Raw genomic sequence first — 27910 nt, 5'->3', positions numbered from 1 at the left:
TATGTCACTTCTACACTAAGAAAAAGTTATTTCAAAACAAGAACATCTAGAAAATTGTGGATTTACTTTCTCTTTTAGTAAAAACAATGCACAGCCAAATACTTTGAGTACCGAACCAAAGATTCTCTACTTTTCTGGTGACAGCATATCCCATTTGTGGGTAAAGTACTGAATCACAGAAAATATTAAGGGCTTAGCTTTCAAAGACAATGCTAAATAGTCACAGAAATGTCACTGCACCGTCAGTGCAGCCAAGAGGCCACTCTGTCTCTGAAATATTCAATTAAAAAAGAACACAAGTAAGATACATCTTGATATATGAATCATTCACCCTCCAAATCAAGCCTTGACTACTAGGGGCTAATATTTCAAATGTATGGGTCACAAGTTTTCTGTGAGATGCAAAAGCCCCTCCCAGCCTGAGACCTTCCTCTATGCCTCGGGTGTGGTAGGAGTGGCATTGGGCTCCAGGTCCTCTTGGGGAGGAGAAGCTGAGGCTTCTTGTTCCAGGGCCTCTCGAAGTTGGCTGCCTAGGACTGCATCATGAATGCTGTGGAATAGCAGCTCCTGTAAGGCAGGATTTTCAAAAAACCTATTCCGAGTGAGGTCATTCACAACTTGTGCTAGAAAAAAGAAACAAGAAGAAAAGTCATTCCACTTTCTGGATTTGGGTCCTGAACAGTAAAAACAATACTTTTATTGAGCATAAACATTAGAATGCTGTAAAGTCTCACTCCAAGCACTGTCTTCATCACATCACATCTCTCTTCCGCCTCAGGAAGCTACTATCATTACTATTGGTGTATTCCAGGATTTCTATGCACATATAAATATATAAGAATACTGAAGAACTCAGGGACAGTGCCCAGGCCCAAAGTTCAAGCCCCATGACCGACAAATATATATATATATGAATATATATTCTGGATGCTGTGATAGTGCACACCTGTAATCACAATACTAGGGAGGATGAGGCAGGAGAATGAGAACCTGTCTGAAAACAAAACCAAAGCAAAAACAAACAATCTCCTATTATTAAAAAAAAAAAAAGCACTATACAGGAACCGGGAGTGTGGCCTAGTGGTAGAAGGCTTGCCTAACATGCATGAAGCCCTGGGTTCCATTCTTCAGTACCAAATACACAGGAAAAAGCCGAAAATGGTGCTGTGGCTCAAGTGGTAGAGTTCTAGCCTCGAGAAAGCCCAAGGACAGTGCCCAGGCCCTGAGGTCAAACCCCAGGTTTGGTAAAAAAAACAAATACACTATACATATTATTTTAGACTATTCTGCATTTGTTGTTTAAAAAAAAAGACTATCTGCTGCTTTTAGCTGATTGATTTTTTTTCATTTGACACTTTAGTTTTTCCCAGTTGTTTGCTTTTATAGACATGTGATGACCAAAATGATATACATGTACAACACATTGCTGTACTTGGCATTTGTAATGTACATTTTTGCCTTTTCCCAATCCCGTCTATCTGTCTGTCTCTTTCATCTCTTTCTTTGTGTCTTTCTCTCTCTATGTTACTGAGTCTGACCTGGAACGTGTGACCCTCCTACCTTAGCCTCCTGAGTGTTAGGGTAACAGGCACATATAAATGTCATGTTTTGTCCAGTATTAGGACCAAAGCTATGTGACAGTTTCATGCATTGGCTGGTGGGACTACCTGAGCCACAACTCCAACACCATGGATTTCATTTTTAGGACTATTTCCAGCAAAATACAATAGAAAACAATAGCAGGCAAGGTATTCCAAAAATATTTTGTACTTTACATTACTCATATAATAAATGTATGCTATTTCAAATATAAAATTAAAAAAAACCTAGAATGCTAAGATTTTTCCCATCTTAAAGGTGTACTCACCACTGCATCCTGCTAAATATACATAAATACCGACATCTCCATATTCCTTTACAATCTGTAATAATGTTGAAATTAAGTTTAGTTTCTCATATGTAAAGTAATGCACCTTTTATCTAGTGAATATAATGTAATGCTTCTATTACAATAAAAATACATGAAAAAAAATAATTAGTTTCTCCTGATTCTGCCCCATAGAAGTCATTTTTTTACTAATATATATTTATATTTAAATATCTGGAAATGCTCTATTTTTTTTAACCTTGTTCTACTCAGCCTTAATAGTTAGCATTTTTAGCTAATTCATTACAAGTAATTTTGTAGTTTTTTATTTTTCCCATAGTGATAACTAGGGGTATCAAAAATATTTAAATTGCTGGGCACCAGTGCTCCTGCACCAGTAACTTAGGAGGCTGAGATTTGAGGATCATGATTCAAAGCCACCCAGGCAGGAAAGTCCCTGAGTCCAATTAATCATCAGGGAGCTAGAGGTGGAGCTGAGCTCAAGTGGGAGAGTGCCCACAGTGGGAAAGCACTCAGGCCCTGAGTTCAAGTCCCAGGACTTGGCCCAAAAATACTAAAATTTACTCAGTGTGGCATTATGTTTTTAAAAGAGATATACAACTGAAATATTGACAGATGAAGTGAAAACAGTGTGTGTTAAACTAAGAGAAAGTAGATTAAGGAATAAATGAAATCAGATTGTCCACAAATGCATAATTATTGGAGCTGGGTGACAGCTACACGGGGATTTAGTATGCCATGCTGTTTACTTCTCTATGCTTACATATTTCCCATGATCAAAAGTTGAAACAGCAGCACAGTATGAAAAGGCCTGTACTACAACTCTCTGCAGTGACTGATGGTGCCAGTGGCCACAGAAGTATAGGCAAGGTGATTCTTACCCCTGCCAGGGTTTTCACTCCAACAGAATCAATAAAATTGACTTGCGTAAAATCCAGAATAATAGTATGAACATTTTCCCTGGGAGGCATGAATCTTTGGAGTTCTTCAGGAAACGCGTTTTTGATGACAATAGGGGGATATTTTACTTCATCCTCCTCCTCTTCAGGCTTGGTGCCATCTTCTTCAGGCTTGGTACCTTCTGCATCCTTTCAAAAATGAAATCAAATAAAAAATCCATGTACTACTTCCGGTTTTGGTGGTGAGAATGATTTCTCATGGTATTTTAGCCCTTACATTGTCAAGTTACTGACTATGCTGATTCCTTCTAGAATATTTGCTATATCCAGCTTCATAATTTGACCAAAATAGACATGCACAGAACACAGTTTTGGCTCAGCTTCTTCCCATCTCTTCCTACTGCTCCACATTTTTTGATCTAACACAACCTACATTTCTTAGTGAATTTCTCCATTTTTGTCATAATTCCTAAAACTGTTTTAATGACTCAAGCATGACAGCTCATGAGTTACCATAAATTTGAACAGCAAAAACAAGTCTTCAAGCTTTTCATCTATCAGCTGACTAAATCTATGTCAAAGTTCGAATTTACCATTAGATAGTGAGTGATATTTCATTTTCTTTCTTTAAAAAATCTTGCCAGGGCCAGTGGCTCATTCCTCTAATTCTAGCTACTCAGAAGGCTGAGATCTGAGGATCATGGTTTTGAAACCATCCCAGGCAGGAAAGCTAGAAGTGGAGCTGTGGCTCAAGTGGTAGAGGGCTAGCTTTGATCATAAAAGCTCAGGGAAAGTGCACAGTTCCCAAGTTCAAGCCCTAGGTCTGTTTTCCTCCTAGTTAATTTTTATTTTCAAAGCAATGTATTCAATACTTATTTCAAAAGTATCCTCATTGATAATCTGTCTCTGTCTCTATCTCTGTCTTTCTCTCTGTCTGTCTGTCTCTGTCTCTCTCTGTCTGTCTGTCTCTGTCTCTCTGTCTCTGTCTCTGTCTCCCTCTCTCTTTCTCTCTCTGTCTCTCTGTCTCTCTGTCCCTCTCTCCTCAAGGCTAGAGCTCTGCCATAGCCACAGCACCATTTCTGGTATGTGGGACCAAGGAGTGGAACCCAGGGCTTCAAGCATGCAGCATGCTAAGTGAGCACTCTACCACTAGGCTCTACTCCCAGCCCTCATAACTAATCTTATGACATACTTTTAAATGCATAGAAGATAGATTATTTGCGGGCTTTGCCCTATTAGTAGCTTCATGCTGTGTTTAGGTTTTAACCACGAGGAAAGATGGAGGGAACTGCAGATCAAGAGACAAAGGGAAATGATGGTGGAAAGACTTCAACTCACCACTTTAACCACTGTCGCATTTGCCATATTTGCATTTCCAACTTCCTTAGCATACTTTCTCATGGCCTTTCTTCTTGCACCCATTATGAGAGCTGGGTTCACTCCAGTCTTCACAAAAAAAGCAATGTTAAAAAATCACTTCGTGGCTACAAGGGACCCACTCAAACCCCAGCAAATCTTCAACTCTCTCCCCATGGAGCTTGCTATATTACCCTTCAATAACCCAAACTAAGTTACTCCACTAAGAGATTAATAGAGGGGCTGGGAGTTTGGCCTAGTGGTAGAGTGCTTGCCTAGCATGCATGAAGACCGGGGTTTGATTCCTCAGTACCACATACATAGAAAAAAGCTAGAAATGGTGATGTGGCTCAAGAAGTAGAGCTCTAGCCCTGAGAAAGCCTAAAGCTAGTGCTTAGGCCCTGAGTTCAAGGCCCAGGACTGGACAAAAAAAAAAGGAGATTAGTAGATTTTCTTATTCTTTCTTTACTCAAACCATCAAAGAGAGGTTTTTAGGGTACCATTGATCACTTATATTTTTCAGATTCTTTGTTTTAAGTTTTATTTTATTTTATTATCAGAGTGATGTATAGAGGGGTTGCAGTTACATTTGTAGGGCAGTGAGTACATTATGTCTTGTGACCCTTTTCCATGTTTTTCTCCCACTTCCCCCCACCCCCTCCCAAGTTGTAGAGTACATTTCCAACATATTGTCTTGTGAATATTGATATCAGATTCTTCATATTTAAGACTTTGCCAGTTGATAGATAGTGGAGATTGAATTGTAAACATAACCAAAGAAACCCACAAATCCCCCTAAAGAAATTTAAGATTTTTTTTTCACTTTCTTAAAACAAAAGTGAGTAGTGGCAATGGCTGCACAGTTGTATGAATGTGTTTAATGTCACTCTCTGAGAATGCTTCAGTAGTAAATTTTAGGTTATCGGTGTTTTGACACAGTCAAAAAAAGGTTTGTTTAAACAACAAACAAACCATTTAACAAAATGAATATCTGGAACCTGAAGCATGTTCTAGGGCAGGCTGAGGGGAGACACTGGAGGGATGTAAGGATAGAAGGAGACAGGGTGGGAAGTGGGGCTATGGCTCAAGGGGTATGGTGGTAGCCTTGAGCTGAAGAGCTCAGGGACAGCACCCAGGCCCAGAGTTCAAGCCCCATGACCCACCAAAAAACAACAAAAAAAGAGTGGGCTGGGAGTTTGGCCTAGTGGTAGAGTGCTTGCCTAGCATGCATGAAGACCTGGGTTCAATTCCTCGGTACCACATACATAGAGAAAAGCCGGAAGTGGCGCTGAGGCTCATGTGGTAGAGCTCTAGCCTTGAGAAAGTCCAACATACACCAAGTTTAATAAAGATAAAGGAAACAAAGGAGAGGGACAATGAAATAGTTATGATGATGTTACTGAGACATCCCAGTCAATCTGCATGTCCCAGGCTAAGAAGCAAGTGCCGTGATTGCTTGTGACTCACCTTTCTTACTAACGCATTGTTGTATAAGTCACTATTTGCATAGTAAATTGGTGCATTTATTTGGAATATCTTTATTCCAGGAATTTCTTTCACCTAAGAAGTGACACAGAGAACACTTCAATATAATAATATATTCTGACTATTTCAGGATGAGAATTGCAATAGCCTCCCTCCTCCTCCAAAGTGAACACAAATATAAACATTGAGATGCCCCTCCCCTTCACCCTTTCATTTTTGCTTTTTGTCTTGGATACAAACACTTATTAGACAATCACAACACATGAAATCTTTTTTAAAATACAAGAAAAAGGCCCTACCTCCTGGTATGCGTCTATGTCAATATACACATCGGTGTCAGGAAGTTGTCCCAGGACTTTGTAGCTCGGACTAGAGATAGAGAGTGACAGCATGTGATTTAAACATGGTGTGCAGAGATTTGCAGCATGGAGGTTATGTAAAATCACAGAGCTCACACAATTATAGCTAAGAGCAGAACCCAGGTTTATCCGACTCTCAAGTCCAGGTTATTTCTATCATGTGTTTTCTCTTTTTTGTGATGATTTTTGCTTAATGCCAACAGTGTTTTCCTAAGTATTTTATGCCTAACTTATTGGGCTTAACTTCCTACCAGTAAGAGGGGAGGAAGGAACACTGAGGGAACTACCACACATGTAGCCACACTTTTCATTGGCTATTTTCACTTTAGGCCAAAGCTTACTGTGTTGTGATCCTATTAGTGATTTGTCTTGCTGCTAGGGATGACAGAAGTGCATTACTATTCCCAGCCACCCTTCTGTCCCTGAAGTTGAGAAAACAGGCACACACACTACTATAATCTGTCTCAAGAACTTTTTATCCTGAATGGCTTTGACTCATAATATCCTGATCTCCGACTCCTGAATAGATAGAAATACCTGCAGAAACACTGCATCGACCCTATATGGAACTTTTTATGTGGCATTTTGTTTCTTCAGTCAGTGGGCCATATAAAGTTATACCACTCTCTCACACTAACTAGCAATAACCAATAGTTTATGCTTAAAGTCAACCTTGTTATCTCAGGCAGGAAATTCATACCTAATTCAAGATGGACACCTACCTCTGTGTTCTATAAATCACAGTCAGCAGAGCAATGATGACAGCAGTGATCAAACCATAGTCCAATCCCAGGAACAAGGAGGACACAAAAGTGGTCAGCCAGATGGTCTAAGTGAAAGTCAGAAAACGTTATGGAGGAGCAGACTAAAAATTCCATAAGAACGAAGAACACAAAGTCAGATGCTGTAATCTTAGCTACTTAGGAGACTGAGCCCCACGATCATGCTTTGAAGCTAGCCTGGATAGGAAAGGCTGTGAGATTTTTACCTTTAATTAATCACTACCCAAAGAGAACAAAAACAAAACAAAACAAAAGGCTTAGTAGAACACCAGCCTTGAGCAAAATAGAAGGGACAGTGCTCAGCTTTGAGTTCAGGGTTCAGTGCCAACAAGCAAGTGCACACACACAGTTTATCTTGCTTAATTAGACAGAACAACTTGCCTGTACTGCATAGAACGAACTGCATTCTTATCTTTCTCACATTTTCCTTAACATTAATAACCATTGCTGCTGTGATGTTAGCCTAACCATCTCCGTCACTTACCAACTCTATTTTGCTGGTTCTCCAGAAGAAGGGCAGGTCTGTGAACTGCATAAACATTCCTTTCAGGTTGACGATCACAATGGCAGACAGCACAGCCTGAAACACAGCACATTACCCATGCCGCTCCTCTCCACACAGCCCCCTTTGCTGGACCCTCCTGCTGTACTCACCACCTCGTCTCCCCACTCACTTCCTATGCGGCACTTAGGGCATCTTTGGAGACATGAGCCGAGCCATGGGCCTTTGAAAACCAGACTTTGTGTCTTAGTTGTTCAACTACACTGTGTGGCAGTCAAGACCCTCAGAATTAAACGTGGCACTCAGAAATTATTGTACTCAGGGACTTCTTATAATTTTCTTTGCATTTTCCTCCTCTCCTATACTAAATATATCAGCAAATAAATGTTTTATGTGTTTACACATCCTCACATTTATTTATTTATTTATTTATTTATTTATTTATTTATTTATTGCCATTCCTGGGCTTGGGCTCAGAGCATGAGCACTGTCCTTGTGTTTTCTCAAGGCTAGAGCTCTACCACTTGAGCCATAGCACCACTTCTGACTTTTATCTATGTATGTGGTACTGAGGAATCGAACCCAGGTCTTTATGCGTGCTAGGAAAGCACTCTACCACTAGGCCAAACTCCTGGCCCAATTCTCACATTTTTAATAAAAATGTAAGTCAAAGAGAGAGCATGGAAGTTAGCCACTCCAATCCCCTCTTTGTGGACAAGGAAAATGAGATGAGGGGATGTGGAGAAGACTTTCCCAAGCTCTCTTAGTGGCTGCCAGTTATTATGAGCAGGATCTTAGTTAGTTCTAGCCTTGGATCTTTCCCATACAATCTAGCTAAGATTATTGTAAAAGCCCATAGGATGTCCACGAAAATCAAAAGAAATATAACAGCAAGATTCTACATACTACACACCTGGGGTAGTGACTCAAAGAGGAATCCAGTGGCTAGTATGACCAGTAGAATCATTAATGAGGCCAAACAACCTGCAAGCTGAATAAGGGAAGACACATGGGAGTAGATTTTAGGAGACTGGAGTAAGAGGCAGAACATAGGCTGGTCTTATTCTTTTCATAAGCATTGCGGGAAAAAAATCAAGAAAATATGGATTCAAATCAGTTATCCATACCATTTCCATTTCATAACCCTACAACTCTATCCCGCTCCCTCTTTGAAGTGTTTGCTCTTCTTATAGCTTTCAAATAGAAACTGAAATACTTCAGTATCTTCAGAGAGATGCCTCTGTCATAGGAGGGAGAAAGATGTCTGATGCCAACCTAAGACCTGTTAGGAACAGAAGGTTTCAGACAAACATTTTTCTGTCCAATATGGTAGCCACTTGTCACATGTAACTATGAGAAAGACTAAAATAAACATAGACTATTTTAGGTCTTAGTTATACTGGGCATATTTCAAGTGCTCAGGAGTCTCAAGGTGCTGCCATATTGTATGATGCAAAGATCGGACATTTCGATTACGAAAGAAAGTTCCAGTGGATGTGCTGGCGTTCTGCCCATGCATAGTATCAGGCTTTCCGGAGAGTATCTCATGTCTGAACTTCAAGGTTTACTTGTAGCAAACCAAGTGTTGTATAGCTTTCCAATTCAACTGGAGAATATACCTCTTTCCTACTGTTTCTGTTCCTTGTGATTGACTTCACCCAATCTTTTTCTAATTTACTTTTTCTAATTTACTACACAGCTCTCTGGAGCATGGATCCGCAGCCAGAGCATCTTTGTTTGGCTTCAGATGGAATCAAGAGATTTACATTTAATCACTACCAAAATCACTGGTCCAAAGAGGCATATGGTATACATACTTGAGTCTTCCCTCCAGTTCCCTCCTGAACCAGGCTTCGAGACAAGGAGCAAGAAATGGAAAAGGTCTGGAAGAGAGATCCGATGGAGTTGCACAGTCCTAGGGCAATGAGCTCCTTTTCCGTGAGAATAAAAAACACACACACATACACACACACAGAGAAGACAGAGCTTAGTCGTTAGGCAGAAAAGCATGACTGGTTGCCTCAGAAACAGCTTCATTAGCACAAGCTGTCTCTTTTTTATTCTTTCAGATATAAGAAATTTCTTGTATCTATTTCTGGACATTTCTTTTTCTACACAAGTAATGCTTTCTTAAAAGAGAAAAAGAATGCAGTAAAAGGGAAAATAATTTCATTGTTTAAAAGAAAGGCTTTGGGGGCTTGGAGTTTGGCCTAGTGGTAGAGTGCTTGCCTAGCATGCACGAGGACCTGGGTTCAATTCCTTGGACCACATACATAGAAAAAAAGCCAGAAGTGGTGCTGAGGCTCAAGTGGTAGAGCTCTAGCCTTGAGAAAGTACAAGGACAGTGCTCAGGCCCTGAGTTCATGGCCCAGGACTGGCAAAAAAAAAAAAGAAAGAAAGGCTTTGATATATAACTACTGCCATCTTTAGAGCAAATTCATGTCCATGTCCTCCTGAGACCAGCAAGTCCTGATCTTAGGCTGTTCAGGGATTTCTAGTGATCACTAAATTTAGCCAAGATGTAGAGTCTTTAATTTCTCCTTAGAAATGCACAGGGCAATTGTCATGATGAAGTTATAGCTCAGGTTATGTTGTAAAACTAAAACAAGAAATGGCTTTAAAGGGAATACTGTGGAATGTGAGTGATGAATCACACATTCAAGGCATAATGAACAAAAACAGGCCTTCTTGAGGAGCCAACATGGTTCTGGAAAGGTATTTGATTCCTAGGCTGTTAAGTCTACCATATCCTCACTGAACATGAGGAAAAACCATCTCTAGGAGTATGGCAAACCATACATTTCACATAAGAAATTTCACCATTGCAGGAGGACTCCTGTTCCTAAGGTGAGGGAGGGAGGGAGGGAGGGAGGACTGCACTCCTCAGAGTTTTAGTTATCTGATGCGCATAAGTAACTCAAGTTATACTTTGGAATAAGTGCATGCTTTAAATATATATATTATATTAAATATATAAATATATATTCACTCAGTGGGTTTTCTATCAAGACAGATTAATCTAGTTCATTAGTCCTCCACAGCAGAACAAAGCGATTGTAGCAGTGTGACACCACTGTACAAATGACCCAAGTGTAAATGACGCTTTTACCTGATTGCCATCAACCTGGTAGCCGTGTTTATTTGCCAAGGTCTTGGCCATGGAGATAGTCACTGAAAATCCAACGATAGCTATGGCAATGGCATCCACATACACGAGATGGAAGAGGCTGGTGTCGGGGTTGGCTGGAGGGAGTAGCCTGAAAAGGGAAACTGACTTTAGTGTAAGTGTTGTGGCCACTGGGAAAGAGCACAAGTCTAGAGTGGAGCATTTGAGAGAGGTATTTTTTACAAATGAAATAAGCAATGCTTGGGCGTTTGATCAGTGAGTCATGGGAAAAAGCAGAGTCCCTCATGAGAGAGAGGGTGGGGGGAGAGGGAAAGGGAGAGAAAGAGGGAGAGGGGGAGTGGGAGAGGGAGAGGGAGAGGGGGAGTGGGAGAGGGAGAGGGAGAGGGAGAAGGAGAGGGAGAGAGGGAGAGAGATTCTCCCCAGGTTCACACTGCAGAGGTCTAACGTCTCCTGGGATGGGTTATCAGCAGAGATCAGATGCCAGGTTATTTATAAGCAGAGTAATCTCATACCCCATGACACCCTGACTGGAGGTGTAAGTAAGACACAGAAGCAGGAAGAGGAGAGGGGCAGCACAGTGCTCAGATACCACAAGACATCTGAACCAGTATTGGAGTGGGGAGGGTGTAGGACAGGACAACTCAGAGGAGAATTCTGTCCTATAGACATTTCTCACTCTTATCTCTTGCTGTTGGAGGTGGGAACTCTGAGTCTATTAACTCTTCCTATGTCGCTGCCTTTTTAATTGCTGTCTATCATGGGAAATGAGCAGCTGAAGTTTAGACTCCTTGAGTCACTTGCAATATGAAGGAGCCCACACTGTAATTCTTGGAGCCCTATAAAAGGGAACCCAGGTTTTGTCCATTCTTGGCTCCTGGGATGCTTGTCCTAAAGTCACAAAATCATGTTCCCTGGAATGTTAGAAGAGAAGGAGCCATAGGGGATTTTCTAGTGCATCCTGCTCCAAATGAAGGGATTGGACTAAATAATAGTAACAATCACCGAATAGATTCAGAAATCATCTATTAAGTGCTTCCTCTGTGACAGAATCTGTGCTTATTTCATTATTTCCTATAGCCTTGTTAATAAGACACTGATGTAAGCAGTATTTTGCAGCTGTGGAAAACAAGATGTAGTGAGGTAAAGCAACTCATCCCTAGTCTAAATCCAAGAAGCTTCCAGTCTACACTTGCTTCTCTCACATCACAGCATGGTGCCATAAAAGATGGTCCAAATTCTGGAGTGAGGAAAGGGAGGGCAAGGAGAAGCTTCTGCTAAGCTGACATGACATGCTTTGTGCTTCCTAGAAGCCATCTCAGTTTCCTTCACAACCCTCCTATAAGTTAGATGCCAAACAGCTCAACTTCCAGGGGAAAACGGGTGTTTTCAGATCTGAAGTGATTTTCCCAAGTGGAGCACAAAGTCAAAAACAACGTGCCTGACTATAGAATGAACTGTCCTTCTCTACTTGATTGCGTATGTACTAACTACAGAAGGCCTTGCAGTGTGTGTAGGCCAGTATTCAAAAGGACAACTTTTGGAATGAGGTTAAGACAGTCAGTTGTCACTTCCTGGGCCTGGTGGTGTGTGAACATTTATGAATATGCATATGTGATGGTGGTCATTTGCCTTCAAACTTGACCAACACCATCCCTCTCACACTTGCTTGGGAGCATGGCTTCTCCCATGGCCAGGAGGAATCTGTCTCCCCTCTTGCTTAATTAGGGGTGGCCCTCCAACAACAGAAAATGGAGAAGGGGAGTTCATCCTAAAAAGCCTAGCAAAGTCCTGCTCTTTTTTTTTTTTTGTCACACAAGCGATTCTCTAAAGCAGTGTGGCTATTGTGCTGTGGAAACTGTGGGGAAATGTGACAACCAAGCAGCTCCCAGCTGTCACCGTCACTCAAGATGAGGTGACACATATGTATGTGACCAAAGCTCTCGGGTCATCCAGCAAGACTCACACCTTCCCATGCCTAATCTACAGGAGGGACCCAACTGAGACTAGCGTCAAGGCTACATCCAAGCAAGACTGAAGAGTTAGGAACAACTGAATGGTTGCTGCTTTGGGATTATGTGGCATATAACACTAAGAATCTCAGATAAGAGAAACAGTATGGTTGTGTTTACTTAGATAAGCTATTTGTTGCCTGCTAGTTTTGGGGCAAAGTCCCAGAAAGATAAGGTGTCTGGGTAGCCAAGTTTCAGAAAGGTAAAATCTTCTTTACTTATTTAAATTTAGCTATCACATATAGAAAGAAAGCAACATACCTGATACAAGGCAAAGGGTTAGGAAAGGATTAAGAATCAATTATGGTGCCATGAATTTTAACATACCAGCATATTTTTAAAAGGAGAAACCACATACAAGATTTTTTATTTAATCAAAGTATTGGTGAGCAGTAATAAAATAGGATTATCTATTGTATCTACTCAAAGGCACATGTTTATCACGAGTGTGCTACAGAGCCAGGGGTGAGGTAATGGAAAGAGCACACAAGTGGGCTATCAGAAGACAAGTTCTACACCCAGGATGGGTCTCACCACGGAGGTGCTGAGGCTGTCTATGTCTCTCAAATATCACCTTCCCCGATACCTGACCTCCAGCAGCAGCCCCAGTCTTCTGATCCCCTACTTGGCTTCACTAGTGCTCACAGCATTTCTCACCACTTGTGTGTTTAATGCATGACTGTCTATGTCTAGTAGACTAGAAGCCCCACAAATACAAGGACTTTTAGCTGTGTGCCTGTTTTTGTTTTAACACAGGAATCTTTGGGACCTAGAAATCATTGAATAAACATATGTTGAATACATGAAAATAAACTTTCTTGTAAATGGGTAATAATTTATATTGTGATTAGGGCTATTTGTAAACATCTCCTGAGAGGTAGATATAAATGTACTTTATCAAGTTGGGTGTGCTGACTCAAGCCTGTCACCCTTGCAACTTTAGAGACAGAATGGGGAATCAAAGTTTGAGAAAAGCTTGTGAGATTCCATCTTGATCAGTGGCTGGAGACGGGGTTGTACCACAAGCTGCAGGGGAAGCACAATGGCGAGCTATGGTGGTGCATGCCTTAAATCCCAGTGCCAAAGAGCCTAGAAAGGCTAGCTTGAGCATAAAGTGAGGCTCTACCTGGAAATTAACCAAACCAAAAAGGACTGGAAATGGGTTTCTCGTTGTAGAATGCGTGACTAGCAAACCTGAGGTCCTGAGTTCAACCTCAACACTGCTAACAACTACATTTTATAACTTTCTAGTCCATTGAAATTGAAAATGTAATTTGTATGTTATAGTTGAACACTGAATCACAAGTAACAAGTCTATGGAATTGACTTTTTGTTTTGAAGTTCCCTCCCTTGGCATGGTTCCATGGGCTGAACTCTGCCACAGAACACTGTAGGGAAATGTGACAACCAGGCAGTACCCAGCTGTCACAGCATGCTCTACTCCCTCTGCCTCCCACGACATTCTAGGATGGAGATGAGGCTTCTGTTTGGTAAAAGTCTGACTGTTCTTTTGTCAGAAAGTAGAGGTTGATGAGAGAAAGAGATAAAGGAATAGTATAGGGGAGAGAAAGCCAGAGACAAGTGTGTGTGTGTGGAGAGAGAGAGAGAGAGAGAGAGAGAGAGAGAGAGAGAGAGAGAGAGAGAGAGAGAGAGAGAGAGAGAGGATCAGAGGTGGTGACCATGCTTGTTCCTTCAAATGTAAAGAGAATAAACATATTAAAAAAAAGTGGAGTTAGGCAGTGTAGATCAAAAGAATAAATAAAGCCTAAAATATAGTCTGCTGGAATAATAAGTCCCTGATGCTTCATCCAGTGTGTCTGGGAAGTATGCTGAAAGTGCAGTAGCACTCGCTCTAAATCCCTCCCTACTTCCTCTGCTCCCACAGCTGCCCTAGGGATTGAGTACATGCTACTGTACTCATGTGGCAGTTGAAGAGGTTGAAACTTTGCAAAGGTAAGTGACCTGCCCAAATCTACACCAACAAATGGTAGGCTAGGATTTAGGTCTTTTTCTCTTCATTACGGGGTCATTCAAGGAATGGTTAAAAACTTAAGGAAAGCACAATAAAATAAACAACAACAACAAAACATTTCCCTCTTTTGATGGGATTCTAAAGTGGTGCCACTGTTATGGAAACTAATATGGGGATTCCTTTAAAAAATCCTTTTAATTCTGAAGCGCTACATTATCCAGCAATTCTACATTGGTTATATAAAATAGAATCAAAAGCTAGTCTTGAAGACCGTGCTATTTACAAAGGCCTAGCAGTGGAAACAGCCCACATAACTATAGATGAACGAATGGAGAAACAAAATACAGTCTATACACACAATGGAATATTACTCAGCTTTTAAAAGGAAAGCAAACACTGTCATATGTTATGGCACACACAAACCTTGAAAAACACTATGTCAAATGAAACAAGGCAGTCATTATTCTCTATATGGTGCAACTGATATCCAACCAAGAGTAGCCAAATTCATAGAAACGGAAAGAACAATGGTTATTAGGGGCAGAGGGATGGAGAATGAGGGGATTGTTTAATGGTGTACAGTTTCACATTTGCAAGTTAAAAAGTCCCAGAGATTTGTCTAACATATCGAATGTACTTTAATCCTGCTAGAGTGTACACTTAAACTGGTTAAGATGGTAAATGATGCCTTGCTTTTTTTTTTTTTTGCCAGTCCTGGGCCTGAGAAGCACTGTCCTTGAACTTTCTCAAGGCTAGAGCTCTACCACCTGAGCCTGGCACCACTTCTGGCTTTTTTTCTGTGTATGTGGTACCGAGGAATTGAACCCAGGTCTTCGTGCATGCTAGGCAAGCACTCTACCACTAGGCCAAACTCGCAGCCCCATGACTTGCTTTTTTAAAACCACAATAAACATACACACATGCACACATATGCACACACACACACACACACACACACACACACACACACACACACACACACACCATGTATGCCTCAAAACCCTCAAGCCCTTAATTATTTGATAGCTGGGAAAGCAATCGTTTTTAGCCTAAGGATGCTATTGCAGGAGGTAGAAGCCGCAGACCCATTGACTGTCAATTCACATAAACTATTTCCTACCCCAGGGGGAGGGTTCCAACGACATCCACGTTGTATGATTCTTGCAAGTTAAATCCAGCTGAAATGCCAGTGCCCATGACCACCTAAAACAGACACAAATCCAAATACAGCTTTAGTCAGGAACGTGCGAATGTCACAAAAATTGGCTTCAAAGAATTTGCTAGCCAAGCCAAATTATTTCTCAATGTATGTCAAAAACATTGAGACTTAAGAGGCATTACTGCTAACTTTCAACAATTCTAGCTTCTCTCACTGCCTCCCTCGCATGATGAAAAGGAGCTGTCTGGTTTCCTGGAGCTGCTTCCTTTTCCCTTTATTCTCGTCCTGCTGAGGTGTGTGGCTAGATGACCATGAAGCCTCTTTGGGATTCACCTTTGGATCCATATGAATACAATATAAAATTGCTTATTATCATGACAGACAATAAAACTCAGAATCCTCTTAGCATCTCCTTTTCTAGGCTAGTGGCACCAAATAGAGTCAAAAGTTTTTCTCAGCTTCCCACAGCTGAGAGGAGGGGGGATTTTTGTCTTTGTGATCTGTACTAACCAACTTGTTTTTATATCTGGAACCTTTGTTTTTTAATATGGCTAAATTTGGACCAGACAACTATTGGTTTTGAATTTTTTCAAAAAAGCTATTTACTATGTAAATAGTAAATAGTTCAGGCTGGCCCTGAATTTATAATCCCGTCTCAATCTCCACAGACCTGGGATTAACAGAAATGTACCCTCAGGGCTGGCCAACAAGTAGCTTTTAACTTTTATCTTCATAGCACCCAAATCATGTGCTTCAGAGCCTCAGGTGTGAAAAGATCTTACTGGGCATGTTGAATTTTAAAGATTCAGTGAGGCAGAGCAAGCCTACATACTTGTAGTTGGAGGTAGGTCAGGGCTTAAGTATTACTCAGTTTATAGATGAATTGTGTTTGGCCACGGTGGGTGAATTTAAACTACCCATATGATCAGGAGGTGAGGGACCGATGTCCACTCTGATCCCCAGGCTAAAGATTTGGGCAGTGCCTACCAGGTGTATGCAGGAATAAGTAACTGTGCTGACAAAAACATGAGAAGGGGTATCGATGTGTGAGAAAAATAATGCACCTTCCATCTGGCGAATATAACTGTAACTCCTCTATACATTAAAATAAAATTAAAAAATAAATAACTGTGATTACTGAGAACCTGACAAAATACTAGGAATATTCATAGTAAAATTGTGCAGTCATTTTATGTACAAATCAAATCTATTTACAAAAGCTATGGTTGTAACTACTTATTAAATGGAATGTTAAGGTATTTAATTTGGCTGGGAAATGGCATGAGAATGAGAACAATGGAGACCTTTTAATTTTTTGTTCTTTTTTTTTCTTTTGTCAATATTAGGGTTTGAACTTAGGGTCTTGCCCTTGAGTAACTCGTTTGATCCTGACGAGCTACACCTCTAGCCTCTTTAAAATTTGTTATCAAAACAGTATGTGCTCTTTCAAAAGAATTAGATGATAATCTGATAGAAATAAATACCCTAAAGATCCATCATTCTTAGTAACACATTAAAAATGTGAACAAAGAGTCTTCAACTATCTCCCCCCACCACACCCCCCAGCTGGTACAGGGGACTTGAACTCAGAGGCTGGGTGATATGCCTGAGCTTTTGCTGAACACTGATTCTCTACCATTTGAGCCATAGATCTAGCTTTCTGTTGGTTAACCTTAGGTAAGAGTTCATGGACTTTCCTGCCTTAGTTGGGGTCAAACTGAGATCCTCAGATCTCAGCCTCTTGAGAAGTTAGTATTAAAGACAAAAACCCTTTATACTCATTTATCTCTGTGTGGGCTGGGAGCATAGTTTAGTGGTACAGTGCTTGTCTAGCATGCATGAAGCCCTGGCTTCAATTCCTCAGTACCATAGACACAGAAAAAGCCAGAAGTGGCACTGTGGCTCAAGTGGCAGAGCACTAGCTTTGAGCAAAAAGTGTCCAAGAACAGTGCCCAGGACCTGAGTTCAAGCCCCAGGACTGGTTAAAAAAATATGAGGGTATATGTTTAATTTTTATTGATCTTTTTTCCTTTTTAGCTGTATTTAGTTCTCTTGGAAGAACCAGGAGAAAAGGAGATCCTGTGACTCCAAGTCTTCCATGTCAGAATCCGTTATGAAGCCTAGCCCATGGGGTTGTGGCATCTGCACAGATCAGCCGCCCGGGAGGACTTACCGCAAAGAACTCTAAAGGAATGGGTGCTGGAAGTTTCTCTTTAAATCTCTCATTAAACTCCTTGCCACCCAAGAGCAAACCAAAAACCATCAGGCCAACGCCTAGGGAACACACGTTGAGGTTTTTAACATTCTGCAACACAGCAACTGTACTCTGCAACACAGGGAACACTGGATGTTTATATCAAGAAATGGCCCCTATTGCATGACTCAACACGCAGGGAATACCTCGGTCAGAAAATTCATGGATGCAGAGGTCATGGGCTAGAGGACATCCGGCCTAGGCGGAAAGGCAGTGGCAGAACCTGGCTAATGATGAGGAGCTTCTGTGGAGGATGAGGAGAAGGACTGGACCAGGAGGGTGCTATGGGCACACACTGCTGTACATAAATGACCCACTAAATTGTGCACCTCAAGTGGTGCATTTTGTGTTGATTTTGCCACAATAAAAAATCTTTACACAATTCAGATGAGCTCACACTGAGGGGGGAAAAGTCAAGAGTATGATTCCACGATAGATGGTCACACAAGAACCTGGTTCAATCTCCAGCGTAACTGTTATACAATTGGGTGATTTTAATTCATATCCAATCATTTCACACTGTTTAATGTTTGACATGTGGATATCTTGACATGGTTATTATAAGATTCAGAAAATGCAACCTTGATCTACCTGGGCACTAGTGGCTTACGCTTGTAATCCTAGCTCCTTAGGAGGCTGAGATCTGAGGGTCCTGGTTTAAGGACAGCCTGGGCAGGAAAGTTGTTGACCACCAACAAGTTGGGTGATTACTGAAAGCCTAATAAAATATTGTGAATATTAATTTATAGTAAAATATTGCAATCGTTTTATGTAAAAATCAAATCTATCTGTTTACAAAAACTATGGTTGCTCATAGATAAATATTTAGATGTTTGGTTGTCTACAAGATTCTTATCTCTAATTAAGTACCAAAAAATTCTAGAAATGGGGATTTTTCTCAAGTGGTAGAGCAGCACTACCCTTGAGGAAAAAAAAAACACCTCAGTGACAGCACCAAGGCTGTGAGTTTAAGCCCGAGAACTGGCATAAAAGAAAAAAGAAAGAGAAGAGAAGAGGAGAAAGAGAGCGAGAGAGTGAGAGAGAGAGAGAGAGAGAGAGAGAGAGAGAGAGAGAGAGAGAGAGAGAGAAAGAAAGGAAGAAGAAGGAAAGAAGGAAGGAAGGAAGGAAAAAGGAAGGGAAGAAGAAAGAAAGAAAATGTGGTTTATATACACAATGAAATCCTTTTCTTCCATCAGAAAGAATGACATTGCCCCATTTGTAAGGAAATGGAAACATTCTTTACAGCATTTTTACAGCATTTCCTTTTCTGTAAATTGGAAAAAATTATATTAAGTGAAGAAAGCCAGGCTTAAAGAAACATAGATTCCATGGTTTCCCTCATTTGTAGCAGTTAGTATATGTCTAGGATTGTCCTAGAAGAGGATCACAATAGCTTAATGGCTATGTACATATGACCATATAGGATGATGTTAAGCAAAATGAACTCAAGATATAGAAACAAGAAGTTTTCTCTTAGTTGTTGCTGTTTTTAATGTACGGTGTCAAGTTATTTCTTTTTTCTTTCATTTTTTTCCCTTTTAGTTTATCCCCTGTTGTCATTGTATTTGATTTTGGTAACTTGTGTCTTTATTCTTCTTCTGTCTATGTGGTACTGATGAATCAAACCTGGGGCTTCATGCATGCTAGTCAAGCGCTCTACCACTAAGCCACACTGCCGGTCCAGGTACGCTGTGTCTTGTATATATGTTTATCTGAATTGAGGAAGGGAAGGGGAACAACAAAATGATAAGACAAAGGACAAAAGGTGAACCAGTACAATGTGTCTTGTATGAGTGATACAAGACACTATATTGGAAATTAACTTTACAACTTGAGGGGGGTGATTGGGGGAGGGAAAGTGGGAAAAAATGGGGGAATATGTAACAATATTAGACAAGAAATATACTCACTACCTTACATATGTAATTGTAAATCCCTCTGTATATCACCTTGACAATAAAATTAAATAAAAACAAGAATTGCAAAAAAGAAAGGAAGGAGAGAGAGAAAGAAAGAAAGAAAGAAAGGAGGAAAGAAGGAAGGAAGGAAAAAGATAAGAAAGGAAAGAAAAGAAAAATAAAGGAAGACAAGAAAGAAGGAGGGAAGGAAAGGAGGGAGGGAGGGAGGAAGAAAGAAAGGAGGGAAGAAGGGAGGGAGGGAAGGAAAGAAGGAAGGAAGGAGAGAGGGAGAGAAGGAAGGAGGGCTTGAGCTCAGGGCCTGAGCACTGTCCTTGGACTTTCTCAAGGCTAGAGCTCTACCACTTGAGGCTCAGCACCACTTCTGGCTTTTTTCTACGTATGTGGTACCGAGGAATCGAACCCAGGTCTTCATGCATGCTAGGCAAGCACTTTAACCACTAGGCCAAACTCCCGGCCCCTGGATGAATAATTCTTTTTTACAACATTTCCTTTTCTGTAAATTCTTGGAACAGAAGTGAAATGAGCCAAGGAGATGAAAGAGGTGTGTGGCTGGGGGAATAAAGAAGGAAAAGTTAGTCCTGAGAGATCAGGATTTGCTTACTTACATACACCACTGAGAAGATCCCACTGTACCGCTTTGTTTTAACCCCGAACAGGTATTTTAACATGGAGGTGAAGACATGTACAGCTGCTGCAGTGGTGAATCCCCGGACAAGAGGCTCTGTGAGGTAGATGGCCACAAATCCAAACCTACAGACACCTAAACAGAACTGTTTTTTTTTTTAATGACAAAGAAACAAATCACATGGTAGGTTAGAACATTATAGATGACTGAAAACATATCAAAGGTCTGCACGGACCACTTTCTACCACTAAGCATTTCAACCTGCAATGGCTCAAAGCTAACAAATCAACGACTGGCAAGAGAGGAAATAGTGGGAGGTCTGCAGTGGCTGGAGCCACCTGGGGCCCTCTGGGTCCCCTGGAACCAGGATCATGCTTGGTCATGTGGTCTATAGGACACAATCACTGGCCATTCCTCCCCAAGCAGACAGGGGATGTCCACAACTGACAATGCTGCTATTTCAAGCTTGTTTTGCTCTAGATGTAAAATTAAGGCCTGCAATTGGGCTGGCAGCCCAATTATGTATGTAAACCTTGAGTTCAGCAATTTGCTGGCTGACCCTCACATTGTATTTAGACCAGTCCAAATTGTTGGCTGGGCATTTAGTATTAAAACAGATCAGAATCCCTTTCCCCATCACTGAGCCTTACCTGAATGATACCTGAAAGTAAGGTCACGGACATGGCCACTTTGACCCTCAAGGCATCTCTGGCTTCCGTACCATTGGTGGAATTCACTCCTCCCGGAATGACTATGTCATCGGGCACTAACCGAACAGCCACACCACCAATCATCAAGCTAATAACAGCAAAAGGCCCTGAAATGATGAAGTGTTAATGACTCTTGTTCAGGGACTCAGGAAAGCTCAAACCGATGGGATGTGTTAAAGGACTCCTATTCAGAGGTTCAGGGAAACTATTTCTAGTGCACCTCCTGGGACAGTGGCCAGGGTGTAAGACATGCTGTAATGCTAATCCTTAAAACGGCACTGCCCTCCTTGAGTGGCCTGCCATTGGTGTGTGTGTGTGTGTGTGTGTGTGTGTGTGTGTGTGTGTGTGTGTGTGCATACTGCACTTTCTAAAACTGACAACAATGTCCTGCTCTCAGGACCAGGACATTTCCCCATCTAAGTCCAGATCTTCTGCCCTTGAATCTGAGTGCATTTATGATTTGTTAGCAACTGAAAGAATAGATCACAGTGACCATGTGACTTCTGAGGCTAGATGCTGCAAAGTGATGTGGCTTCTAACCAAGACCTGTGAAACTGATGCTGAAACCTAGCTACTTGCAAGGAAGTTCCTGGGAGCACTTGGAAGAAGAGGGAGAAGAAAGGGAAGAGAACCCTGCTAAGACCCGCATGCACGCATGCATACATGTATGTATATGCATGTATGTATGTATGCATAGTATAGTGCTAGGGATTAAATTTAGGGCTTTAAGCTTGTAGGCAACTATTATGAGCTATCCCCAGCTCTGGTTTATTTTTGAAGTTTAAAATTGTCATTTAAAAAATGTAATTTTATTGTTACAGTACACATACATACACATGCATACACACATACATACATGGACACATACATACATACATACATACATACATACATACATACATATTGTCAGTTGTGGGGCTTCAACTCAGGACCTTGGCCCTGTCCCTGAGCCTCAAGGCTAGTGCACAAGGGTAGCACTCAAGGGTAGCAATCTACCACTTGAACCATAGTGCCACTGCTAGTTTTTGAGCGGTTAATTGAAGATAGGAGTCTCACAGGGACTTTTCTGCCTGGACTGGCTTTGAACTGTGATCCTCAGATCTCAATCTCCTGAGTAGGTAGGATTACAGATGTGAGCCACCAGTGAGTGTGTGAGTGTGAGCCCGGCTCTTCTTGTTATTATTGAGGTATTTACAGAGGGGATGCCATTTTGTAGTCAGATTATGAGCACATTTTGTTTTGTGGGCAATGTCATCTCTGTCTTCACTTTTCCCCATCCCTTCCCTGACCTCCAGTTCAACAGTTCATTTTTCACGTAGCATATACTGACTGCCTCCTTCCCTTCCTACGCCTACCTTTGTCCACCCCCCCAAAAAAGAAAAAACCCCACCATTTAATCATATTTTTAATAAAAGATATACACATATATAATATATATGCTGCCAAATTTTGTGTAGAGGAATTTTTGTCCAGCAGTAGACATTTGAAACCTTGTGTGAATGTTCCCTGATAGTAGCCTTATAAAACATTGATATTACTATGAAATTCATTTCAATCCAATCCAGTCCACTAAAAAGAAAACATGTACAATTCAGAGTCTAAAATCTAGTGACAATGATACATGTGCATGTTAATTAGGAACATGAATAGCACTGTTAAATAAATAAGAGGGATAATCAGACAGAAACAAATCATATTAGGAAATAAAGTATGTATCTCATTCTACAGATCTCAATAAGTACACTATACCTAAGAAAATTGTCCTAAGAATTGCAAGAAAGCTACTAGTTTTAGAAATCTTGGGGTGTGTGTGTGTGTGTGTGTATGTGTGTGTGTGTGTGTGATATAGATGTATGTGCATTTTCCTCCTAGTGCCAAGCACAGAACCAGGGTCTCATGCATGTCAAGCAAGCACTATCACTAATCTACATTCTCAGCTGAGAGGTGTATATGTTTTAAAACCCCCACTATACATCGAATAGCAGAAGTTACATAAGCAGATGCTTTGAAGGCAAGTATTTCTTTGGTACATTGTAAAGCTTGGAGACTGAAAAGGAAATGTGTTAGAATATCAAGTATAACCATTTACCTATGGATATGTGTCTGGAGGTTCCAAGAAAACAATACATGATAACAGGATAAAACGAAGAGTAAAGGCCGAATATGGGAGGTACAGCTGCTAGCATTGCGAAGGCCAAGCCTGTGGGTTCCAAGGCAGAAAAGAGGGATGATTAGAAGACAGAAGGACAAAGACATGTATTTTCTTCTGAGTTCACTTTCTCTGATGACTAGGAGAAATTCATTATAGTAACATAACTGGTGTGTTTTAGCTGCCTGAACTTCCACCCCAACCCCAATGCAACCCTGTGCCCGTTGAGGCCGGGCTGACACAGTGCTCCCTGCCATGTCCCTTCTGCCAGTGGGGACGAATTTTTCCAGCCCAATAGTGACCCGTGGGAACTGTGAAAGATCATTCCCATTGTCATCCCATTTTGTAGTTCCTATGAGTTTACGAGTTTTTTCCCATTCTCTGATGCTCTTTTCAAAACTACCCTCTTGGGTGGAGCTGGGAGAGAGCCAGGGAAGAGGAGACATTGTCCAAAAAGAAATGTACTCCTCACCTTACTTGTGTAACTGTAACCTCTCTGCAGTTTACCTTTATAATAACAACTTAAAAATACCCCCTTGCTCTTGTTTCATGGATTCAATGCAATTTTCTGTTTCTAAGGGCTTTTCCTTTCTACCTTTTGTTTCAGATGAGTTCCTTCTTTCAGGGTGGTTTGGTTTTTCCTTTCTTTCTTTTTTTTATCTGTGTATGTGGTACTGAGGCGTTGAACACAGGGCTTGGTGCATGCTAGACAAGCACTCTACAACTAGGGCATGCTCCTGGCACCATGGTCTTCCTTTTTCTTGAAGACTCATATGCTTTGGTTCACTTTGTTTATGGGTGGGATATATTGTCAGGCAATTTGGTGCCTGGCAAATTTCTTCATTAGGAGACCTCAAATCCTCATGGTATATCTCTTGTCTGGAAAGAGTTTACCATCTGCCTTGGGCTGTTTTTAAATTTTATTTTTTGGTGGTACTGGAGTTTTAACTCAGGGCTTTATGCTTGCTCAGCAGGCACTAGATACTTGAGCCATGCTCCAGCCCTGCTTTTTTGCTAGTTATTTTTGGGGGTGGAGTCTACAGTTTTCCTGCTAGATGCAAATTACAATCCTCTTGGTCCCAGGGTCCTAAGTAGCTGGGATTACAGGTGTAAGTCTCTTTGCAGGCACTTGTAGCTTAGCAGGACAGGGAAGGAAACTTTATCTGTCCGCAGTTAAACATGCAGGCTTTTACTTAATCCTAACAGCTCCAATTAGGGCTCCAATCACTCTCTCAATTAGTACATAGTATGAGGGTGAACACCCAAGTACTTTTGTGCTACTTACACAGACATTTAGCCAATCTCTTCCTTTTAGGCCTTTGTCGCCTAGCTTTGACAACAATTTACAGCCTCTAGGTCCCTGGTGTTTTTCAAGGGGGATTGTAAATTTCAGTTTCTTGTTCTCTGATAGCTCAGTTGTCACTTGTCCATGGCCCTGCCCTGCCCTGCCCTTCCCTTCCTTCTCCCCTCCCTTCTCATCTTCTTCTCCCTTCTCTTCCTCCTCATTTCCCTTCCCTTTCCTCTTCCTGCCTTCCTTTTATAGTACTGGGGTTTGAACTCATGACCTTGCAGTGGTTAGGAGGTAGTCTATCACTTGAGCCATAACTTTAGTCTCTGTGCTTTACTATTTTTTACTTAGGACTTGCACTTTTTCTGTCTTACATGTTACTTTTTCTGTCTTACATGTTGATCTTCCCAAGGTCTGGGATTGCAGGCATGTATCACCATGCCAGCTGGCTTTCTGTCAATCCCCTGCCACCTCCACCAGGTCTCATTTCCTTTTTCTTTGTCATTGTTAATTCATGCCATTTTTCTCTTCTTTACTGACATGCTTAACAAAAAAAATCTTTTCATAGATTTAATATCACTTATCCATCACAATACATTTGATTACTGCCCTTTAGCTCTCTAACTATACTATTTCATATGTATCCGTTTTTATTGATTAGTAAAAGACTAATCAATAGACATAGCCTATTGATTATTAAAGTTACCTTTTGATAAAAATTTGATTGTGGATGATCTCTGTTAACAGTGTTTTGAACAATCCCTTATTATATAATTCCATGTGTTCCTAGTCTTCCTATTCCTCAAAGATATTAAATAATTTTTTGTTTATTTTATTTTATTTTTTTATTATTGAGGTAATTTATAGAGGGATTACAGTTACATTCACCAAATCATAGGTGCATTACTTCTCACACACTGATATCCCTTCTTATGTTTTTGTCCCCATTTCCCTCCCCCCTCCCAATCATCTTGTTTTCCCCCTTCCCTTTCCTATTTCAAACAAACAAATAAAGATATATACAATACACCAGGTAACAAAGTCAGATACAGTAATAATATGAGATTAACCAAAGGGCAACAAAGGAGAAGAGAAATAACATATACATTAAGAACAACAATCTCTCAAGATAAAGCTTTTGTCTCCATATCCCAGAGACCCTTTCATTTAGTTTCATCCTATATGACCTTATGTACCTAGGTTTTACGCTATTGTAATCTTCTGCTAGGAGAGTCCTAGATGTGTACTAATTATTACAAATGAGGGAAACCATTGAGCCTATGTTGGTTTACTTCATTTACTATGATTTTTTCCCAAGTCTTTCCATTTCTGGTCCTGATGCTTGACATCAGGGTCCGGGTGCTGTCCCTGAACTTTTATGTGCTCAAGGCTAGTGCTCTACCACTTAAGGCACAGTGCCGCTTCTGGCTGGTTTGGTAGTTAATTGGAGACGAGAGTTTCATGGACTTTCTTGCCCAGACTGGCTTCTAATCACAATAGTGAGATTCTATTCTCCTGTGTAGCTTGCATTGCAGGTGTGAGCCACCAGTGTCCAGCATCAGATCCTTCATTTCCATTGCTTCCACAGGCTTTTACTTCTCTACTTAGTACAATTCAGAGATGATTAGTTGTTTTCTGTTATGGTTTCAATGCTGTATAAATGCCAAAGATTCCCATATTGATCTCTCTAAGCCACATTGCTTTCATTAGTCCACTATCAACTCAATATCTACACGGCATACCAATTTCGCTATCTTTCTATCTGAAGCGTCTTGAATTTAACATCTTCAAACTCATCTTTCAATCCTATTGTGACAACTTTCATTATGTCTGTAATTATATCTCTATCCCTCAGAGGTTTGCAACAGAAACCCGTGGGACAGGGCATTTCTGATCGCCCCTCTTCCTCCTTCTCTCACATCCAACTCAGTAGCCCTTAGCTTTGAAGTCATGTTCAATCCACCCTCCATGTGTTTAGGTGAGAACATTAATATTTTAAGTTCTTAGAGTCCACATGCTGACCTAGCAAGAGGTAAGACAATGCCAACTGATTGATGTGTTGCTCTGCAAAACAGCACTGCCATTTTTGTTTTAGGAAATCCCCAAAGAGTTAAGTTTTAAGGGATAAGCAAGGGAATTAAAAAAAAGAAAGAAAGAAACACTGAAAGTAATCCATTCTACTAACCTTGAGGAAGCTGAAGCACCCCAGTGCTTATCCCTGAGACTAAGTCTCCCAGCACATACTCCTTGAATTTATAAGCTGGCAACCATTTAGTAATGGGCAAGAACATATAGATGATATTTCGAATTTTTTTTGGAGTACATCTGAGAAGATAAAGATAGACAAAGTTAGAAATCAGGAACTTTTGGGTGGACTTAATCTCAAGCCATTTAGTTTTCTCTATATCTATGAGTGAGGGGGAAAAAATCACAATAGATCATTCCATTTACTGCTAGGCAGGTATGAGTCAGAGACTGGCAACAAGTCCATGCTGGAACCTTTCTGGGGGGACAAAGGGACAAAGTAGCTAACCTCAGAGATGTGTGGAGAATTAGAAAATGTGGGGTTTTGTTGTATTTATTATTGCTATCAAAGAGGTGGTGGACAGAGGGGTTATAGTTACATATGTCAGGTAAAGAGTATTATTTCTTTTTGAACAATGCATTGTGTTTTAGGAACCTTTACAAAATGCCAGGCATAGTGGGAATTCAATGAGCATGGAAAGACTCTGATACAAACACTTCACAATCAACCTCTAGCACTGAGTAGACAGCAAGAGTGCACAGCAAGAACACTCAGCATTCATTTCCCCCACTGCAGCAACAAATCTCCATACATGGGCCTCCCTTCTCCCTTATGAAATAATATGAGGAACGCAATGGGGTAAGACCACGTACGTGAACACCTGCTTCAGCTTATCTCCGATGGATTCTGTGACCTTGTCCTTCGTGTGGAGTCTCTCTTGGAGGACCGGATGGCTGAAGATAGGCCTTTCCACATGGTACCTCTGGCTTGCTGCAGGGATTTCATTTTCTTCAGCATGATCCATAGTACTTTGAAATTATTCATCAACAGCAGGAGACAAGCATTTCTGGAGTGACACTAAGGGAGAAGATAAAGAAGTTCATTTGAGAAGTCCAGATTGTACTGATGACTACTGGTAATCACCAACTCCCACCAGGTTCTCTAGGGTTTAAGGAGCTGCAGTTACCTCAGAGCATTTCTTTCTTTCTTTTTTTCAAAATTTTTATTGTGATTAATAGAAGGGTTACATTATATTCACCAGATAGAAGGTGCATAACTTCACAAACATTGATACCCTTTCTCATGACATGGTCCCCATTTCCCTCCTACCCTTCCCCCCCTTATCTTGATTTCCCCCTTCCCTATCCAATTTCAAATGACCAATTAAGCACATATAAAATA

The 27910-nt window shown here is 40.9% G+C and overlaps 1 protein-coding gene across 2 annotated transcripts; it reads right to left on the bottom strand.

Moving 5' to 3' along the window:
* Positions 1-299: 299 nt before the first annotated feature.
* Positions 300-27575, bottom strand: Slc26a5 (solute carrier family 26 member 5). Of its 2 annotated transcripts, XM_090332329.1 has the most exons (18): positions 27382-27575; positions 26669-26808; positions 23136-23246; positions 20987-21153; positions 20317-20481; positions 17712-17864; positions 15500-15582; positions 10381-10528; positions 9089-9202; positions 8185-8262; positions 7254-7349; positions 6710-6816; positions 5928-5997; positions 5611-5703; positions 4126-4233; positions 2770-2976; positions 1868-1922; positions 300-623 (listed from the first exon to the last, which is right to left on the bottom strand). In XM_090332329.1, the coding sequence occupies exons 1-18, from the start codon at positions 27531-27533 to the stop codon at positions 433-435; spliced, it is 2238 nt and encodes a 745-aa protein (XP_090188455.1). In that variant the 5' UTR covers positions 27534-27575; the 3' UTR covers positions 300-432. The 2 variants fall into 2 exon arrangements, with proteins under 2 accessions (XP_090188455.1, XP_090188456.1); XM_090332330.1 differs by lacking the exon at positions 17712-17864.
* Between the last annotated feature and the right edge of the window lie 335 nt (positions 27576-27910).

Source organism: Megascapheus bottae, chromosome 5 (assembly GCF_031878675.1).
Source record: "Megascapheus bottae isolate mThoBot1 chromosome 5, mThoBot2.hap1, whole genome shotgun sequence".
Classification (NCBI taxonomy): domain Eukaryota; kingdom Metazoa; phylum Chordata; class Mammalia; order Rodentia; family Geomyidae; genus Megascapheus; species Megascapheus bottae.
The sequence above is the reverse complement of the archived record's forward strand: the minus strand, read 5'-3'. Positions and strand labels throughout refer to the sequence as shown.